Source organism: Rhamphochromis sp. 'chilingali' (genome assembly GCF_963969265.1).
Source record: "Rhamphochromis sp. 'chilingali' genome assembly, chromosome: 4".
NCBI classification, from domain to species: domain Eukaryota; kingdom Metazoa; phylum Chordata; class Actinopteri; order Cichliformes; family Cichlidae; genus Rhamphochromis; species Rhamphochromis sp. 'chilingali'.
The window spans coordinates 21208712-21229105 of record NC_137948.1 but is presented as its reverse complement, the minus strand read 5'-3'; the positions used below and the strand labels follow the sequence as shown (position 1 = coordinate 21229105).

Here is a 20394-nt window from a genome sequence, read left to right as displayed (position 1 = left end):
TATTAGGTTTCACACAGGCCCAAGTAGGTTTGGATTCCCCCCCCCATAATTATAAACACCTTCTTGTGTTATCTTTGTGTAATATTTAAATTCATTTCATCTGAAACATTTGAGTGTGACAAACATGGAAAACAATAGGAACTTAGGAAGGGTGCAATCACTTTTTCACACTACTGTGCTTTAGTGGCCTGTAAGTGTAGGTGTTTCATTGAGTTAAGACCCGGTGACATTAGTGTTTCTAGTGTTTCTTTTCCAACAGAATAAAACACTTCAGCTTTTTAAATAACCACAACACAAATCGTAGATCTTTAAGTTTTTATAAGACTTATAAAAAAGAAAAAACATAACACAATAACCAAGGCATGTCATACATTGTGTTTTTTCTTTGTTTCTCTGTAGAGTATTTACAAAACTGCCTTATGTACAGATAGCAACACCTTGTAAATGGAGAAAGCTACATAATGCCTAGCACAAACAACCAGTTAGCTCAATGATAATATATTTGTTATGTACAATGTAACTGGCAAGGCTAGAGCGAGATAAGGTCAAAGATTCTGCAAAAGGTTTAAATTACTTCAAGTATCCATTTTGAGGTTTTATGGAGGTTTTACTCTGATGGACACAGATTTCCAGCAACACTGAAAAATAAAAATCTGGTCGAGCTGCAAACTGTGTAGTGTGGCTGGGAAAGGACAGAGAAAGAGGAGGAGGAGCTCTAGCCATTGAAAAGGACAAGACAGACAATGCAACAAAAGTGGCGCCACAGAACAATCACTCCTCTGATAAATGCCCATTTTTTAAGTAACTTTTAACACAACCAAGGGAAATCTCTTCTCCACACATAAAGTGATATCCAGCTTATTGGCCTATAGCACCTTTTTTTACTGCTATGAATGAAAATGTGCAATGGGCAGAAAGACACAAAATCATAGCTAAAACATAAGAGTTGCTCAGGGCAAAATATTTATCCGTATCAGTTGACGTGAAAGACAACAGGCTTCACAACAGCTCTTTGTGATTTAACTAAACATCTTAGGTATCCAAATAGAACTTCACAACATTCACAGGCCGTTTAATTGTCGCTGCCATGAAACCCATTGTCTCCATCACAATGAAGATTCATTTCAATTAATTAAAAAAAAAACTTTATAGTAGCTTCAAGAGCATAACTCATTCATCGTCTAGTACCTCACATGGAAATTAAGGTCCAAATATTATGCGAACAGAATTGCACAGTCAGTTGTATGAAAAAAAAAAAAAAACGCAGTTGTTTGAGGACAGATCTGGCTATTCTCTTCTCAGTTAGCAGAAGTTAGGTCTATTCTAATTATAAAGCCGCTATGAAGGAAAGTGTGGCCCCCGAGTGCGGGCCATTTGTCCTATTAACGTCTCCGAGTGCAGAAAACACTAATGCTACTTCACAACGTTCATATAACAACACTGTAGGGATTGGTTTCCTCCTGTGTTTACATTTCAGTTTAGTGTATCCATGTAAGAAGAAGGGAAAAAAATGTCCATGTACAACACAGCACAGGCTGTGGTCTCTCACGGCACGTCTCAAACGGCACCCGAGTCCAAGCGCACTGCTTTTTAACAAGACTTCCACTGTAACCGTCAAAACCAGGACCACCACGAATACTCGAGTGTAATTTTAAGACCTTGAAATGGAGCGGCACAAATTTTTCTTTTTGTATGGCTCAAAATGAAATGCCATCAGGTGCCAAATTAGAAGCCACGTCAAAAACAAACCGCACTGCCAGAGAGCGGTGTTAAATTTAGGACCGTCCTCTCAAAATTAGTGCATTTTGTGGGCAGCAGGTACCATTTGAGATTCTGCTCTGATCAGCTGCACCGAAATAAACATCCTACGGGCTCCCAACCCACCCAAAACCCGCCCCCTCAGCAGACAGTGAGGGGCTGGGGTTCGCTTTCACGCCGCTGATTCTTCTTCAGTAGCTGAATGCGGTTGTGGCAGTAGAACTTGATGGCTCGCCAGTCGCGGTGATTGTTGACCAGCAGGGGGCACTGCTGCAGGCAGCGCTCACAGTCAGCCTTGGCAGGAACGCGAAGCTCATTGATGTTCTGGGTCAGGTGCTCCTCGACTGCAGCGCGCTCAGCCTCTGACCAGGGACGCTTCAGGACCCCTCGCTTTCCTGCAGTGAACAAAAGAGGAACAGAGTTAGAGGTTAAATGATTTTTTAGAGCTCGTACTCTGAATCAAAGCTTATGGCTGAACTGGAGAAAATACAGAGCTGAGAGCGTTTACATTTCTGTTTTTCTGACATTTCTTTTCCATGTTAGCATAAAAACTGAGGTCCAGTCTGATAAAGATAAAGATCTGGTGATGAAACTCAGGAAGATCCACAGATTTCTGAACTATATGACTAAAAGTAAACTTAATACGACTGTAAATTTACTGCCAGTACAGTTAAATTACAATGTGCTGTAAATTAACTAAAAGAGAATAATCTCACAACTAATTTTTTGGCAAGAGACAAAATATTTCTTTATCAACTGCACACATAACAGACAACACACTGTTTAATGAGGAGTGATGCAACTGAAACACTTCATTACCACTTAAGTCAGCTCTAGAGAAGGAAGCACTTCTATCAGAAAAATAACAAACAAATCAAACTTGGAGAGAAAAAAATGACTGTGGTGACAAACTGAGAGAAACATTTTGTGCCCATCAGATTCCACAACTGCTGTTTATTGAGATCGCTCTTTATTTGGAGCTATTAACTAAGACACTACTGATTTCTATGTAAAAAATTATGTCCTGAAAAGGGACAGCTTGGTGTGTTTTTTGCATCCTTTGTGCAGCGATACCAACCATGTCCACTTGTGCTACGTGCTACCAGGCCACCTTTGACAGTCTCTGAGGTTGTTTGCAGTCAGTCCAAGTCAGACTGTGACTGTTTGCAGAAAGGTCTCCTCCTATCAGGTGACCTGTGCAAACGCCTTGTGAACAAAAATGGTTTTGGGTGTCCACCACTCTCAAGCTCTGGGCAACCAATCAGTCACCACAAACTGCGATTGGTCCCAGAATGTGGAAAAAGAAAACATCAATACATTTACCAGGCAGCTGTTGATTTTCTTTTATGTATTTTTTTGTAGATGCAAGGAGGTTACATCCTATTTTTCCTCATGTAACTGATTTATTAGTTTACTCTAAATGAGGAGATAGCTTTGTCACGCTAAGTGTGTTGAGTGTTGGATGCCCTCTTGGTTATAGTATTCCCAGAGAATTTTTATTATTTTAATAAAGTAGCAATATTTGGTGTCGGTATTGTTACAATATTTGCAATACTATGCTTTATCATTCCCCAAACCCCTAAATATATCCATTACTTTCCAATAAAACTGAACTAAAGATACTTCAAATACGAAACATCTTAATTTTAAATCATGCTTTTTATTTGTTCTTGTTTCTAATGTCTCTGTAAAGCACTTTGAATCACCTTGTTGTTGAATTGTGCTATACAAATAAACTTGCCTTGCCTTAATTATTTGCACCTCCTAAACCTTCAACTTCTTGAGGCTCCTTTGGTACATCAAATGTTTGTGACTTCAACATTGAGCTTTTATTTCCTGTAACTCAACCAGTGAATATTCCCTACTGGGATAAAGATGCACCAGTTCACCTTGGGCTTCACTTTCTCTGACAAACAAAACAGCTTGAACCATTCATGTTGTGAAGTTTCTTTCCCTCCTTTTTTCTTCCTCATTTCACCTTTTCATATTCTAATAATGGTGTTATAAATGCATTCGGCTTCAATTTTCTTGTTAGGTGTGAGTGTTTTTATTTTTAAATCGTATACACACAACTATCTCATTGCATTGTGCAAATGCACATAACACACAAATAAACCTGATTTAGGCTGACCTGTGCCTCTCCTGCGGTTTGCGGGTGGAGGGTCAAGAGGAAGCGGAGGGGGTGGCTGGTTGTTCTTGAGCTTCTTGGGTCGTCCGACCCTCCCGTTGTTCTTGCCCTTCCTGACATACAGCAGGGTGGGTGTAGGATTCAGAGCCGGAGCAGGGGCGTGCACCTCAGGCTTCTCCTTCACATTCTCCCCTTCAGATTCTCCCTCCGAGTACGAGTCTGCAGAGTTTCCTGACATGACTGAAAAGAGCAAAGAAGAGAACTTCATCAGCCTGATGTTAAAAATGTTTGTTTCCAATAAACTGCAGTCACACTCAATCATTCACAAAAAACTGAAAGAAAAGTTACAATCCAAGGACAAAACATCACTCATTCACGAGCGGTCCATCCATCTCACCATCCAGTTCCAGACAGATGTGGTTCAGGCTCATTCCTCTGAACAGTACTCCATCCCTCTCTCCACACAGCACGACCCGGCCCACTCTGCCCATCAGGCCTGGGTCCTGGCCAATACCAGCACAATTCTGCGTCACGTGGTACTCCCTCTCAAGGAAGTGTTCGAGCCTCTCCACAGCGCTGCCTCCAAGCTGTCCGGGCTCCTCTCCTTCCCCGAGAAGCAGCAGCTGAGTTAGGATCGCTACCTGTCGACGAACCCTGGTCTGGGTCAGGGCGCGGGGATTGCGGGTACCGCTGGAGCGAGCGAGGCTGCGCAGCAGATCGGTGCCACGCAGTGGCGTGGCAGGAGAGTGGTAGGGTCGAGCAAAAACGTATGGGTTTGCAGGGTCAACTCCTACATCCTGCCGTGTCTGCAGGAGAAGCTCCAGACAGGGCTCACAGTGAGGAGGTAGGATGAGGGGTTGGACACGTCCTCGTTTACCCTGGACTCCGACTCTGGGGAGGTGAGGAAGCACCATGCGCTCAAAGGGCGACAGGGAGGCCTCTAATGGGGTAAGAGCTGGAGGGGCACCAGGTGGAACAGGAACAGGGCATTGAGGAGTAACACGGGCCCGATATTCACTGATGGACAGCTTAGAGACCTCACACTCACGCCGCCGGTTATACAGGATAAGGAGCGCCAGGCTGGAGTGGCAGAGGAGGCGCCAGGCCTCGGCAGACTGCAACTGGCGAGAGAGAGACAAGAAGGCCGAGTGCTGCAGCCGGCGGAGGTACAGCACCAGAGAGGACAACGAGGAGAGCAGGGGCAGCATGTGGTGACGCCCCGAACCACTGCAAAAAAAAAGGAGTAGGTAGGTAAAAAAAAAAAAAATCTATACAGCATAGTGTGGCGATACTGTATCAATACAGGAAACCAAATATTGACTTGGACTGACTGCAGTCACTCTCATAAATATTCTTGAAGGTTTGCAGGTAACTTATTTGTTCTTTAATTTATAAATGCAGAAAGGCTCCCACTATAGCATCAGCCTGAATGAGCCTTTGTCAATGAGGACTACTTGAGGGGACTCAACTCAGCTGGCTGCCATATGGTTGTACCCTGCTTATATTAATATAAAACAGGAAGGTGGCTGAGCACAAATGTAAAGTTCTAGTGAATACAAATATCTTTCTGCGTAGAGTGCAACAGACACATGATTGTTTTCTTTTATATTTATAGATTTATAGAAATCCTAGGAAAAAAATGAAGTTAATTGCTATGTTAGCTGCCGTATATGGCTGAGATCAGACTGACTCCTCTTGTGGTAACATTGTGGCAGGTTTTAGTGACAGTGTTGGTACATTTGAAAATCTCAGTTATTTTTTTTTATAAATAATGAAAGTAAATGAAAAATTTAATTAAAAACGGAGGCCGGTGTTATCAGACAACATAATTAATATTTGTTATTATCAGTGTAGTTAGGTGGCATCAGAGGCAAATAGTTTGGAGTTTGTTGTGAGTTCATCATCGCTTCATGTCAGCTTCTGAATTTTGTTTACGCAATGCGTTCAGTGTGTAACGCCCTTAACTTTTACAACTCATTCACTGACTAAGTTACCTCAGCAAGTCCTTTTCCTTATCTTCTGTCCCACTTTCATCTTCTACCTCCATCACCCCATTTTCCTCCTCCTCTTCCTCCTCTTCCTCATCCTCCTCTTCTTTTGGTGGCTGTATCTCTTTGGCCAACTTGGTGCTGAAGGACTGAGGGCACACCAGCTCTACTTCATCCTCGTCTATTGGTCTCTTCACCTCCACAACCTCCACATCCTCTTCATCTTCATCCATGCCTTCCTCCTCCTCTTCCACCTGCCTTTCTTTCTTAAGCTTCCTCATCGCTCCCTTCTTGGACTGCGTCAGAGCCACAGGAGGCGGGCTCCTCTTAAGCACTGACACCGGCACTGCATTCTGTCCTCGTGGAGGAGTCAGAACAGGAGGGGTGGAGTTTCTACTGCAGGGAGCAGGGGATTGGTTACCTGACATGAGAGTGGGCGGAGACATGGAGAGATCCTGAACGCTGCCTGGTGATAGATCTGAACCGCGGCTCTGTCCTGTAGCGTGTGACAATTTCGAGCGTTGCTGGGTGTGCGTGTGAGCTGAGGCCGGGTTCGAGTTCTGTGCCTGCAGACGGGGCATCTGCGTGTAGCGCTCGACGAGTGCGGAGCAAACATCGGGCTGATGAGCATGGTGTTTATCTAAGTGGCGGCCCAGGGAGCGGAAGTGGCGTCCACAGTACTCGCAGGTTTGGCGCATGGAGTCTATGGAAACTCCTCCTCTGGAGACATTCGCGGTGACACTGCATGTAGTGTTGGAAGCCAAAGGACCTGGAGGTTTGAACACAGGCTTGGCTGAGGACACAGAAGTGGATGAAGACGAGCAGGGTGGGGAAGACTGCGCTGAAGAATGGGATGAAGGAAACAGACGGTTGTGATGAGGACCGCTCGATGGGGAGACTTGCGGCGGCCTCCCCGGTGGGGTCCGATGGGGGGTCTTTTTCTTTGAAGGAGTGCCTCGACGTTTCTTTCGCCGGCGTATCGCACGCCCACGCGGGCTAGAGTTGTCCTCATCTCCAGCATCTGAGTCACTAGCATCAGAATGGGAGATGGGCGAGGATGACGGGGAGAGGGACCACGACGGGGTGACATATTCCTGCTGCTGTTGTTGCCGCTGCTGCTGCTGGGTGGTCAGGGAGAGTGGTTCCTCCTCCTGCACGTGAAAAACAACAACAAGTGTTAGCCTGCGTTTTTTTTAACAGTAGTAATAAAATTACCACAAAAGTTGTCCACTTTCAAATAACTGAAGTCTTCTGAAGTTCATAACCTTTGTTATTTCCTTCCTGAACCCTTTTTCTTTTCCCTTTAGACATATGTGTTGTACAGATCTGCAAAAATATTCCTAACTTTTATCCTATCCACTTTGAATAAGTGCATTATAGTCAACAGAATTTTTAATAGGCAAGACTGATAAAACCTTGAGGATCAATATGTGCAGGAAAAAAACAAAACAAAACAAAACTACAAGTTGCCAAGCTGAGATGCTTTTAGTTCATGACTGCAGCTCTTGTTTAACTGCTGTAAAACACTGAGAGCTACCAAGTCACAGCTGTTTTCCAAAGCTGTCCACTATATCACTTATTGGCAGAATTACTGTTAGAGATCATACCAATGAAACTGAAATGTCACTGCTCACATAAATATATCCCAACTAAAGGCATGTTTAACTTTTGTTAGTCTGATTAGTGAAACGCTGTCATGGCACAACAGCCTCTTTTCCACTAGTTTTACTCACTTGACTCTACTCAGTTTTTAGAGTTCCCCATTAACTGGTAGTACCTGGTACTGTTTTAGTACCTTCTCATCCGGGGTTCCAAGTGAGCTAAGTTGAGCCAAAACTGTGACGTCAGTGAATGAGTCATAAGAGTGACTTCTTTACAAAAATCAAACCTGCCATTTTTTAAATCCAGCAATGAGAGGAAGTTGTTACACACGAACTAAAACAGTGGTCCAACGTAGAGCTACAGAGGTTTAGCAGCAGGTGTACCATCAACTTGATGTCCACCACTGTTGCCTTTGCGTTGCATACAAATGACGTCACTGGACTTATTGGCCGTGTTGCTATAACAACCCCACCCACACTGAAATGTTCCTCTATTGCAATGGAAAACAACTTGGGCAGGATGCTGAACCTCAAATTGCCACTGGAGTGAGAGTATGAGATTCATAGAAAAAAGCACCTTAAGGCATAAAATAATGCTCTTTATGAATCAGTGAATGGGTAAATGTGGCTTGTAGTAAAAAATGTTTTTTATTTATCAGTTACCATACACTCCACTATGCTCTTATCTTACTTATCTTACTGTGTTTTTGCAGAAAATGCTATTATAGCAATGAAAGTAAAACATGTGAACATCAAGGAGTAATACGACATTGCCAGTTTATTAATTTATGAGATGAAAATATAAAAAATACCCATTTTGCTTTCGTTTAATACTTACAATGTATAGAGAAAACTTTATAAGCCTAATTTAACAAAAAAATTTCATTCATATTTAGAAAGTAATTTAGGGATATGTGAAAAGACAACCAAGAAATTACTCTAATGCAGGGGTGGGCAATCTCAGTCCACGAGGGCCGGTGTCCCTGCAGGTTTTAGATGTGTCCTCGAACCAACACAGCTGATTTAAATGGCTAAATTAGCTCCTCAACATGTCCTGAAGTTCTCCAGAGGCCTGGTAACGAACTAATCATGTGATTCAGGTGTGTTGACCCAAGGTGAGATCTAAAACCTGCAGGACACCGGCCCTCGTGGACTGAGATTGCCCACCCCTACTCTAATGTAATGATCCTCTGGTTTTAATGTCATTTTTAAATCTTTTGTTCCTGGCAAATCACATTTTCTCTGCCCTTTATATGGGTGTGGCTGACAGATCTAAATACTACACTACCCACAAGTCCCTGGTGCCTTTGTATGGAGGAAAAGGAGATTTTAACTTTTAACTGTTGCTAAACTGCAGAATGACATCACCTAGAATTCAACATAGAATTTAAAAGTTTATTCATGCTGACTAGTTTTGCCACAACAACTTGTTTTGTTTACTTATTGATCTAAAAGTTCAATAAGTAAACTTAAGGGATGATTTTATGAAGACAAGCTCTGGCTTTTAAGCACCTTCTAAAGCACCTTCATATTTTGTAATGCTTGAAGTTACGATTGAACAGAGATTTTCATGTTGGGATATGTGCTCAAAAAGTGTCTATTTAAAAAAATTAATGTTGCTTTTCCTTTGTAGACTTCAAAAACAGCCCCTCCTACCCAGTAACTACATGTGCTGCGCAAAGTCTACTTGTCACATCTTTAAAAATTACAACGCTGCGGGGGTTTTTGTTTTGTTTTTTACATCACTGTTTGTGCTTTTAGGAACCAAGTGGTGTTTTTCTTTTACCTTTTTGATATTGTTGGTCTCGGTGTCAGAGCTGCAGTCATGTTGCGCGGGAGAAACAGTACCACGAAAACCCTGTGGGACACAGACCACTCACATTAAAACAGCCAGCACGCCGCACATTAATGTTTGCCATCACAATCAGACTCAGCTGTCACTCAGAGAGCACAAGGATAGCCCTCCACAGTTGGCCCAAGGCGCAAAGGTTGATTATGACGCCAAAAGTCTCAATAACGAGCCAAGCAAAAAGAAGTTCAAATAGACTTGCATTCAAACACTGTCAGCTTCTCATAAGAAATTAAAATGGGATTATCAATCATGCTGGAATGCCGGATACAGAGCAAATCAATTAACCAATAACAAAAGTCTAACAGAACGTGAGCCGCCTTGGCTCCACTGCAGCCACTGATGTCAATTTCTCCATTTTTGTCAATTTAATCTTCCTAAATGGATTCTGGTATCATCATCCTGTTGAATAAATTGATCTGATCTAATGAGATCCATTAAAAGAACAGATGTCATGCAATAACCATGGCGACTGTTGCTTAAGCACTATAGGTAGAAAGCGAGCTGGAGCTCAACCATCACCATGGTAACCCCATGCCTTGCTTAGCTTGTGTGTGTAACATTAATGTGTGAGCAGTGTGTGTGTGTGTGTGTGTGTGTGTGTGTGTGTGTGTGTGTGTGTGTGTGTGAAACAGGGATACGTGTTTGAAGCTGATCCAAGAATGTGAGTACATATGGTTGCCTATCTGAAGCCATCAGTGATATTCAGAGTGTGAATGGCTTTCCTTGACCTATCCTCAACCAGCGGTTGGGTTTGGATTTAAAACTGAATTTCCACCTGAGCTTAAAAGGAAGTTTCAGCCAAAGAGTGTATATAAAAGATGGCTGTGGTCTCCACAGCTGAAAAGAAAATGTGCGGTATATCTGCGTTATTTCTTATGGTCAGCAGGGGGAGTCACTTTTCCAGTTGCGAAAATAAGTCCAGTACTTCTAAGTACTTCTCATTCGATCCATAACCTCAGTAAACATTATCTTGATAAATTTGTGGTCTCGCTAGTTTCAGGTCTTATTAAGATGAACATGATGGCTCATGTTCTATATTATGGTCTATCTGACATTTGATTGACAAGACGCAGCTGCATGAGTGTGCAGTGTCCGTAGTTTCTCAGTCAGATCCACCCCTCACTCATTACGCACATAGCTGAGCTCGAGGCTTTAAAACAGTGACTATAAACCAAACAAATAGGTGATGTCACAGAGGCTCAGTCCATCCTTTACATACAGTGTGAAGCTTTTTCCTAGCAAAAAATGGGCTCTTTGGGGGTGACTACGTGTAAGAAAGAGGATTGGCCCATATATAATAAGTCTGTGTTACCTTATTTAAATGAAGTCTGCCATGCCTGACCACTAGATAAATACAAATCTATTCCATTCTTAACTAAATTACTTTTTTAATGTGGTGGTTTTCCTTTGGGGTGAGCCCAGATCTTTTTTTGGGGGGAGTTTTCTTTTATGTAGGCATAAAAACACTGTTTTGTTATAGGTTTGGCTAAGTAGATGATTGAGCTGTAAAGAGAAAGCAAACATGAGCAGCTACGTTCAATCAAAACAAAATGTCCTGTGGCCGCACTGTGCTGTGGTCTATCCTGGCTACTATTGACGAGGAGACCTTTTTAAAACTAATTTCTCCCTGAGCGACTGATAAACACTGGAAAAAAGCAGTCAATCCTTGAACCAAATTTTGGCAACAAGCGCTAACATTTCATCAGGTTTTCTGCATTGTTAGACTGTCTATAGGATCCCTAACATAAGCAAGCACTAATGTGAGGTTAAGGATGAGAAAAAGTCTCGATGTAATATGTGCCATGACACTGACCAGGTTCTCGCCCCACTCGGTTAGGCTGTAGTCCACAGTGATCTCCTCGCCCTTGGTGATGTCTCGAATGGCAATAACCACCAGTCGCACCTGGTTGCCGCAGTGGACCTCTCGGATACGGCAGTTAGGGGAGGGAGGGAAAGAGCTGGCTGTCGGAGCCGGAGCGGAGGCTGTTGGAGCAGCTGGAGCTGTGGACGCAGGGGTCAGAGAGGGGGCCTGAGCTGAAGCAGCGGAGGCTGGGGCGGGGACAGGCGTTGGTGTTGCAGCTGAGGAAGCAGCTGGAGACAGAGCTGGTGTAGAGGATGAGCAGGAGCCGTGCTTGAGTCCGGGGGAGACCTTGTCATGAGCCTGCTCCGATGGACCACTGATGAAGGAGGTGGAGGATTGGAAGTAAAATTCACCTTTATTAAAATAATATTGTTTTTATTATTCTGTTCTGTCCTTATGCTTTTTCCTACTTTCTTAGGACTGGAAAGATGTTGTGTTTCTGCTTTTCTAGCTGTGTTTCAGAATCAGAATCAGAATACTTTATTAATCCTGAAGGAAATTAGGGTTACAGCAGGCAGCACGCTAATGGCGCATGCGCACTTACAAAGGAACCTTCTGACCAACTTTACACAAACATCACATTGGGGAGACATGTCAGAAAGGTAGGCTGGTAGGAAAAAACAACGAAAATACATAACATGAGGTAAGAGGAGGAGAAAAAAAACTCCACTCAGACTGAGCTCCTAGTGCTGAAACAAGTAGCTGCTTTACAGAAAATGAATATACAGTAATTATTATAATTCATCAGTCATTTGAGTCATGTATAAAGTTTAAAAAAAATACAAAAAACAGTAAATATGCCAGGAGTTCATCCACCCAGGGTTTACAGATGCTGCTGCTCTGATTGGTGAATTCTGAGTTGAATTAATGAAGGTTAGTCACCATTTATTTTGTCTAGAAGATGGAAAGGAAGTACTATTTAATTTACACTCACCAGGGATGAGGAGTAGGCTCTGAATTGTAGAAAGGACTGTCCAGCATGGGACGTTTATTCTCTCCTGCCTCCTTTCGTTCACCTGAGAGCACAGAAACTGTCAGTATAAAAGGATTAGAAACATGTGCACAGGGAAACACATGGGCACACACACAGGGCATCACCCCATCTCCTGGAGCAGCACATACACAAGTGCACATAGCAGCACATACACAGTCAAGCACACAGACACATACACAAAACTAGGTCACATGCTCTGCACCCACACCAGTCACAAACACACACCAACAGATGCAGATACATATATCACACACAAACATGAACATGCACATGCACAGGTCATTGCTGTAAGAATAATAATACACACACACACACCTGGGCTGAACCTGTGTTCAGACACGCTCTCCTCCTCAGTGGGCGTTACAAAGACTTTCATGGGCGTCCCTTTTCTCTTCCTCCCACAGCCGCGTCTGCAGAAAACAAACAGACCCACAAAAGCACACAATTATCATTTAATCAATTGGCCTACTGGCCAAACTTCACATCAATCAGATATGATCAATAAACTGATAGCCACCTAATGAATCAATGCAGACCACATTGGAGGGCTAACTCCAATATCAGCAAACAAAAATGCACAGTAAGTAGAACATGGTTATTTAAACAGCTCTTCACCGTGTTTGACTGGAACAACAGGAAAATCTAGTAGAGTTTAGGATTTTACACGATCTGCACCGACTGACTAAGGAAGTCGCTCAGTCCAAGTCCAACAAAACTCTTGGCAAAGAGGATATAATCGTCTTTTTCTCACAATTCAGGTTCAGAAATTAAAGAGGGCTCAGGGAGCAACAAATATGTTTTAATTAAGAGGCAAATACATCCCCAGTAATTAGCAGCTAGCCATCCTTATATTATATTCATTATACTTCACTGACCTTCACAGCTTTCCAGATACTGGTTGGTATACATGTTGTGCCTGTGTGCTGTCACTAGGGGGCAGTGTCAAAAATATGTGGCTTACCCCTGTTTGTGCAGCCCTTGGAGAAGACCACAGACAGTGTGAAAGACTAATTAGTAATTAACCAATGAGCACGAAGGTTCACAGTCAGACTTGCACCTCTCTCGTCACATGCAGGTTCAAAACATTGAACTGGTGATGACGAGAACAATCAATGACATCACATCCAGCTTTCATACTTTCAATGGAGAAGACTTCAGTCACAACATACAAAGAGCTCTCTGTAGTTCAGTGAAACTTAGTGCTGAAAACAATGAAAACTGTCCACTGCGGCAAATGGATGTGTTTCTAATGCTGCTTTTTCAATCTTTGATTCTTCTGTAGTGGAAGGGGGCCACAAAGACAAAAAGTAACACGTACAAAACGTATCTCATGCAAACTGTAAATTATTAGACCCTGCATTAATCACTACGGTCTTGTTGTTGTTCTTGGCTCACTGTTGATCAGTGGATTAGTCTGATGCCAGCACTGGGATTGTCCCATCATGTGCACAGCATGCACATTACCACGCACCCAGAACTGCACCAACAGCACTTTTAGGATTCAAAAACTTTAGGGCATACTTCATATCAGAAACAGAGTGAAAAACTAACCACAAATTACAGATGTAAGCCACTTTCACACATGAACGTAGGACACTTTCTCATGTGTAACACACAACAGCAGATAGTCTTCACTGGACTGTTTCTCACTACTTGAAATAATCAATAATCAATCACTTGCCACATGCGGGAAGAAGGACATATTACTCCCATTCCACAATCCTATAATTCAAAGTGTGTGAATGGCATTAAAATAAAAAAATGGTAAATGGCCTGTATTTATATAGCGCTTTACTAGTCCCTAAGGACCCCAAAGTGCTTTACATATCCAGTCATCCACACATTCACACACTGGTGATGGCAGCTACATTGTAGCCACAGCCACCCTGGGGCGCACTGACAGAGGCGAGGCTGCTGGACACTGGCGCCACCAGGCCCTCTGACCACCACCAGTAGGCAACAGGTGAAGTGTCTTGCCCAAGGACACAACGACCGAGACTGTCCAAGCCGGGGCTCGAACTGGCAACCTTCCGATTACAAGGCGAACTCCCAACTTTTGAGCCACGATCGCATTAGTATTATCCGAGACATTGTTCTGTGTGTTATCAGACATAACGCAGAGTCTATAGTAGAAAGCTATCGAGACTGCTGCATTCTTACATGCACCTCCATCTGGGCTGCACTGCATGTGTGAAAACATGAAAATTTACCAAATTTAAGTCACAAATTTTCACAAATGAACTTGCAACACTTTCAAATATGGTCAGGGTATTTTAACCAGCCGTCCTTTCTCACGTGCAGCAGGAAACAGACGCATTCACACTACTGATAATACGCTGTGTGGTTTTAGGTGAGGCGGCGTGGAGCATGCAATAGGCAGCACACAACGCCTGCTCATTGGGGGTAAACGGCTGCAGACTGAGACAATGTTCGAATAATCCGGCTACACATAAGACTTTGTAGTAAGGAGCTACTAGGTTAAAGACCCGCCAGTGTCTGATCCCAGTGCCTCTGACATTTGCGTTCTCACATTCACCCTGTCTGATAAATCTGCGTTCAGGGCTGCATTGCATGTGTGAAAATGGCTGTAGCATGGGATGTGTGGTTTATTATTGTTTAAAGTAAAGGAAAAAATCCCACTGGTCAAAGTGATATTTAATTTGAATAAAACTTGCCATTAAATGAGAAAATACCACATTATCCTAATTAGCCCGCCACTTTCCTCCCCCAGAAAGAGATTCAGTAAATAAATAAATACAGTTTAAGTACTGTTGAGTGTCAAGGAGCCATAATAAACTAAACTGAGACAAATCAACATACAACACATAATGACTGTATCAATCATAGTAAGAGCCTGCCATCTTGTGAGTGTTTGGACTCGAGACACCCGGATCAAAACTAAAGAGAGTGCCATTACCCCCATGGAGCCTGAATGCCGCCACCTGTGAGAGCCCAGTATGGCCGTGTGAGATTTTCTTCTTCAGTGTAAATCCAACGCCAAAACAGCCAAACTCACAAGAGCCAAACTGATTCTGCCTCTGCAGAATCTGGGCTAGTTCTGTTACCACACATCTCAATATTGTTTTCCGTCAGTCTATTTTTCACTCACATGACATTGGAGGCTTTTAAAACTAGGCCATAGGAAGATCGTGCTTTGGATTTTGAAGTGTTCATTACTGTCAGTGCGTGCATGTGTGTGTGTGTGTGTGTGTGTGTGTGTGGGTCTGTGTGTGTGTGTGTTTGCATGCAGACAAGAGAGTGAAATAAAAAAAACAGAAGAGGAAGGGGAAAAGGGCTAGAAAGGAAAAAACTGAAGCAGTAGGAAACAGAGAGGGAGAAAAGTAGGAAAAGGGAGCAAATGAGAAAAATAATACAGAGACAGAACAGAGGGAGGGGAGGACAGTCACTGAGGAGATATCAACCAGACCCACTGTCTTTCTATTGATCCACTCCACTCCCATCTCATGATACTGTGTGCACATGTCTGTGTGTTTATGATAGTGTAAAACAAGACTGAGCGCCTTCATTTGCACTCACATATGTAGATTTTCTCCCTTCCTCTTGTTAAGCTTCCCTGTGCCTGTGCCAAACAAACACACAAACCCTGATTTGCAAATAAATCTGAAAAAGAAGAGAAACAACCCGGTAATCACCAACAAATCACAATAGAGCGTTTCAACGTGCATGAAAGCCGAAACGTCTCCTCCACAACAGTTGTGCTCTTCAACTTATCACAGAATTTAAAAAGCCACATGACCGTGCGGCCGACCAGTCGTTACAATAATAACATCCTCTGTGAAAACCAGCAACCCACACGCGCTTTGTGACAACACTCTGCTGTGTTATGTCGCACACTGACAATTAATACACTTAGCTTAATAACCAAATATTCAAAATTTGAGCCAGACAAACATGTTCTCAAAACATATTCGATCAATCGGACATAGCGTAAAAAACTAGCTAGGCTTTTCATATCATAAGAAAGAGTAAATAAATGATCTAGGTACACTGTATGAATAGCACCTGTACTCTCAGTATAACAGAGTTACAAATTTAAGACTTTTCTGTTTTTTTGTAAGCATGAGAACTCGGCCATCTGCTTTAATCTGAATACATTTTACAGGAATTGCTATGCTTGAAATCAGAGTGCGCTAGGATTGTGCAATCAATTAAACTGTTCATTCATGAAAGCAATATAAGTGAGATAAAACGACTATTGTGGCGCTTTGCCATCTTCTTTACTTGTACCAGCAAATTCATTCCTTGGCTGCAGCAGTTTAGCTCGCTTACATTATAGTTGAAATTTGAACAAATCCACTATTTATTCAAAGTCAGTGAGAACTCCTAAATAATTCCATTGATCTTAATACTGACCAAAATAATTGTGATTGTGATTAAATTAAGGAGCCACAATACATTATACTGCACTGACCTGTATTATAGTATTCATCTTACAACATCAAGCCCCTTAAGGCAACTGTTGTTGTGATTTCGCGTTAAATAAATAAAACTGAATTTAAAAAATTGCAGAACACTTGCAGGTTATGGATGTACAGAAGGGTTAATTTTTTTGTTAAAATGGGGAGTGAGTTAACACATAATAAAAAAATGAGTAGAAATCGCACTTTATGTGCCCAGCTGTGATGGCTAACTCTGCGTTCACGCTGTAGTTGACAAACAGCCAGTATTTAAAAAAAAACAAAAAACAGGTTGTGCGCTCCCAAAAAAAAAACTTCAATCTGGCCTCACGTGGTGCAGTTTCAGACAGCAATTATGTGGATCGCAGGGCGCGCTGAAGCAAACAAAGTCAAAGAAGCAAATATCGTTACACCCCTGATACTTGGTAACTAAACCGGATGATTAAATAACAACGTGAGAATAACAACAGCATGATGAAGTTATAGCTTATCAGAATATGACTGCAGTCATGGGGGACTCTGCAGTGATGCCTACATACTGCCAGAAACCACTCGGGACAGACAGGTTTAGCTTCCCAACAGGTTAGCAGCTTATTTCCAGAAAACCAAAGTTTTTCTCCATTTATATTTTGCTGGATTATTTTGGGTCTTCTGAGCGTCTGCCTGTGTATTCGGTTCTGGTTCACTGAGTTTCTGGGAACTTTCTCGCCAACCAAATCTGTCTCACCTCCACTTCTTCGGCGAGTTGACCCTTCGATATCTCCCTCCATTCCTGTCTCACCCTCTCAATCGATTCTCTCATTCTTCTCTCCCTCCTTCACTCCCAACACACACACACACACACACACCTCTCGCCAACCCACATGCATGCACAAGTACACAAACAAGTCCATACTCAAGACCCACATATGCGTGAGCACACATACAGACACAGAGCTCATAGAGTCCACATGTGCGCGGACACACACACACACACATACACACACTCATCCCTCCCCCTCCCTAGTCCACATGCATGCACAAACACACACACCCACACACATACGCAAACAGGCGCTCACACACACGCACTCACACACACACACCCCTCCCTCTCAGGCTTACAGGCACGCAAACACACTCACTCTCTGACACACACACACACACACATACACACAAAGTGCACACAAATATCCTCTCTCTCTAGCCAAGCTCACATGCACGCACACACACATACCCCTCCCCCTCTCGCCAAAGCTCACATGTGTACACACACACACACACACACACATAGAAAAGCTCAGTGAAGCACACACACACTCTCTCTCTCTCTCTCCCCAGCGCTCAGTTTCTCTCAAATAACCAAACCCACAGTCTCATGTTCCATCTCTGACACACACACACTTTTTCCCTCATTTACACACACACAAAAGCAAGCACGCACACATTCAATCTGTACATTACAGATTCTCAAACTCATGCATATCTGCTACAATTTATTTTCTCCTCCACTGTACGGCACGCATACACACATGTTCCATCAGACCCATTATTCTTTCTCAGCCACAAACAAACAAATACTACGTGTGCTGGCAGATGCAAAGACACACAACCTCTTGTCACGCAACTGTTTCTGCGCTCCACATACATTTGGATTATGCACAATCTCACACACACTCATGCACAAACTCACTCAATAAAGCCTCACATATACTCTGTCCTTCATGCAGAATATTTTCTCTCTCTCTCCAACACACACTCACACACACAGAATCCTCAATAATAAAAGAGATACAAACACACACACACACTCCTCCCCCTTCTCACATATACCATACCACCCACACAAGGCGCACACACACACACACACACACACACACACACACACACACACACACACACACACACACACACATACTTTTCCTTTGAGCATGCACGCACATACACACACTGTCCTTTCCTCTTTCATAAACAAAGTAGATGCATAAACACTCTCCTTCCCTCTGTATGACACACACAAACATACTGCCCTTGTCTAGGAGCTACACACACATACAGACACACACACAAACCTTGTGTCTGTCTCCCCCTTGACACACACCCCTCCCTTTCTTACTGACTGCAGAACAAACACACACACTCACAGACGGACGAACACACACGCACGCACACACACACACACACACACACCTCCTACCAGAACAAATACACAAACACAGAAAACGCACACACGCAGCATATGCAGCTACCAAGCCTTCTTTTTCAGTTTCCAAGACACACACATACACAGCACACACTTAAACTCACCCTCCCCTGCTGTTTCAAAAGCTTGCACGCATGCAAGTGAATGCGCACACACACACATATACACACACGCATGCACATCCTCACCCTGTCACACACCCTCCCTTCTCTTTTCCTCTCTCTCTCTCTCTCTCTCTCTCTCTCTCTCTCCTGCTCTCACTCTCTTAAACACACACACACACACTCACTCACTGTGTGCTGTCTCTCTGTGTGCAACACACACCCTCCATCTTCTCTAGCTTTCTCCTCTTTGACACACACACACTCTCCCTCTCTAACCCCCATCCCACCCCCCCACCCTCTGCTCATCACCAACACACACACCTCAGTTTCTTAAAGACACACACTTTCTCTCCCTCACTACTTTCTGCACCATCTCTGACACACACCTCCCAAAAATAATGTTTACTCTTAAGACAACATGCACAATTAACACAATCCTAAACAACTAGCCAACACACACACTCTTTACCAGTCACACATGTGATTGTTATCCCTACTAAAAACACACTGAAACCCACACACTCCTTGGTTTCACATAAACACAGTCCTTCGTGCTTGCTCTCTCTCTCTCTCTCTCACACACACTTCCCTACACTGTCTCTCTCTCACACACACACACACACACACACACACACACACACACACACACACACCACACACACAAACAAACACTCACATTCCCTCCCCCACTCTCCTAACACACACATATGCGCAAACACACTCTCCCCTCCCCTTCTCTGTGCCTCTAACACACTTCCCCTCTATCTCTGTCTCTCTCTCTTTCACACACACACACACAGTTACACACCAAAACACACACATACACTTTTTATATGCTCCTCTCACGTACACACTCACACACACATGTCCTTCACAGTCTCACAATCCTTTCTGTCTCTGTCCCTCTCTTGTGCCTCACCGTAGACACACCTTTCATGCCCCACTCTCTATTTACCCCCCCCCCCCCCATCACACACACACAAATTAGTTTCTATTTTTCTATTTCAGTTGCACACACACTCACAAACAACTAGACACACAAAGCACACACACACACACTCTGAAAAACACATTTAAAACACATTCTCTCTTCTTTCAAACACACCCCTGTCTTCCCAACATACACACACTTACTCATTCCCTCAACCACCAAACACACACACACACTCCTGTTCTCTTTGTCACACACTCCTTGCACACTGTGCTCCCCCTCCCACTCCTCATCTCTGTCTCACTCTCTCTCACACACACACACACACACTGTCACGCACACACTCTCTCCCCCTCCCATCCCTCACACACACATTCCCTCCTCCTTCCTCTGCTCTAACACACACACACACACACACACACACACACACACACACACACACACACACACACAGAGCTGCTCCTTTCTCTCTCACGCTCTCTCCCCTCCCTATGCGTGTGTGTGTGTCTTTCTCTCACACAATCACACACACACACGAGAGCGCGCCCTACACACAGGCGCGGGCGCGCACTTACAC

The 20394-nt window shown here is 43.4% G+C and overlaps 1 protein-coding gene across 4 annotated transcripts in view; it reads right to left on the bottom strand.

Annotated features, from left to right (window-relative positions):
- Positions 1-307: 307 nt before the first annotated feature.
- The window catches only part of LOC308394832 (uncharacterized protein), a 21078-nt gene continuing 991 nt past the window's right edge, over positions 308-20394 (bottom strand). The window contains exons 1-9 of one of the 4 annotated variants that reach the window (XM_080879391.1): positions 15720-19121; positions 12498-12592; positions 12123-12219; positions 11141-11504; positions 9262-9333; positions 5881-7025; positions 4284-5113; positions 3890-4126; positions 308-2153 (exon numbers count right to left, since the gene is read on the bottom strand). In XM_080879391.1, coding sequence (XP_080735517.1) covers positions 1900-2153; positions 3890-4126; positions 4284-5113; positions 5881-7025; positions 9262-9333; positions 11141-11504; positions 12123-12219; positions 12498-12592; positions 15720-15868 — 3243 coding nt within the window. In that variant the 5' untranslated portion in view covers positions 15869-19121 and the 3' untranslated portion in view covers positions 308-1899. Of the gene's footprint in view, positions 2154-3889; positions 4127-4283; positions 5114-5880; positions 7026-9261; positions 9334-11140; positions 11505-12122; positions 12220-12497; positions 12593-15719; positions 19122-20394 lie in introns of those variants that run through there. The other 3 variants (XM_080879392.1, XM_080879393.1, XM_080879394.1) reach the window with 3 other exon arrangements.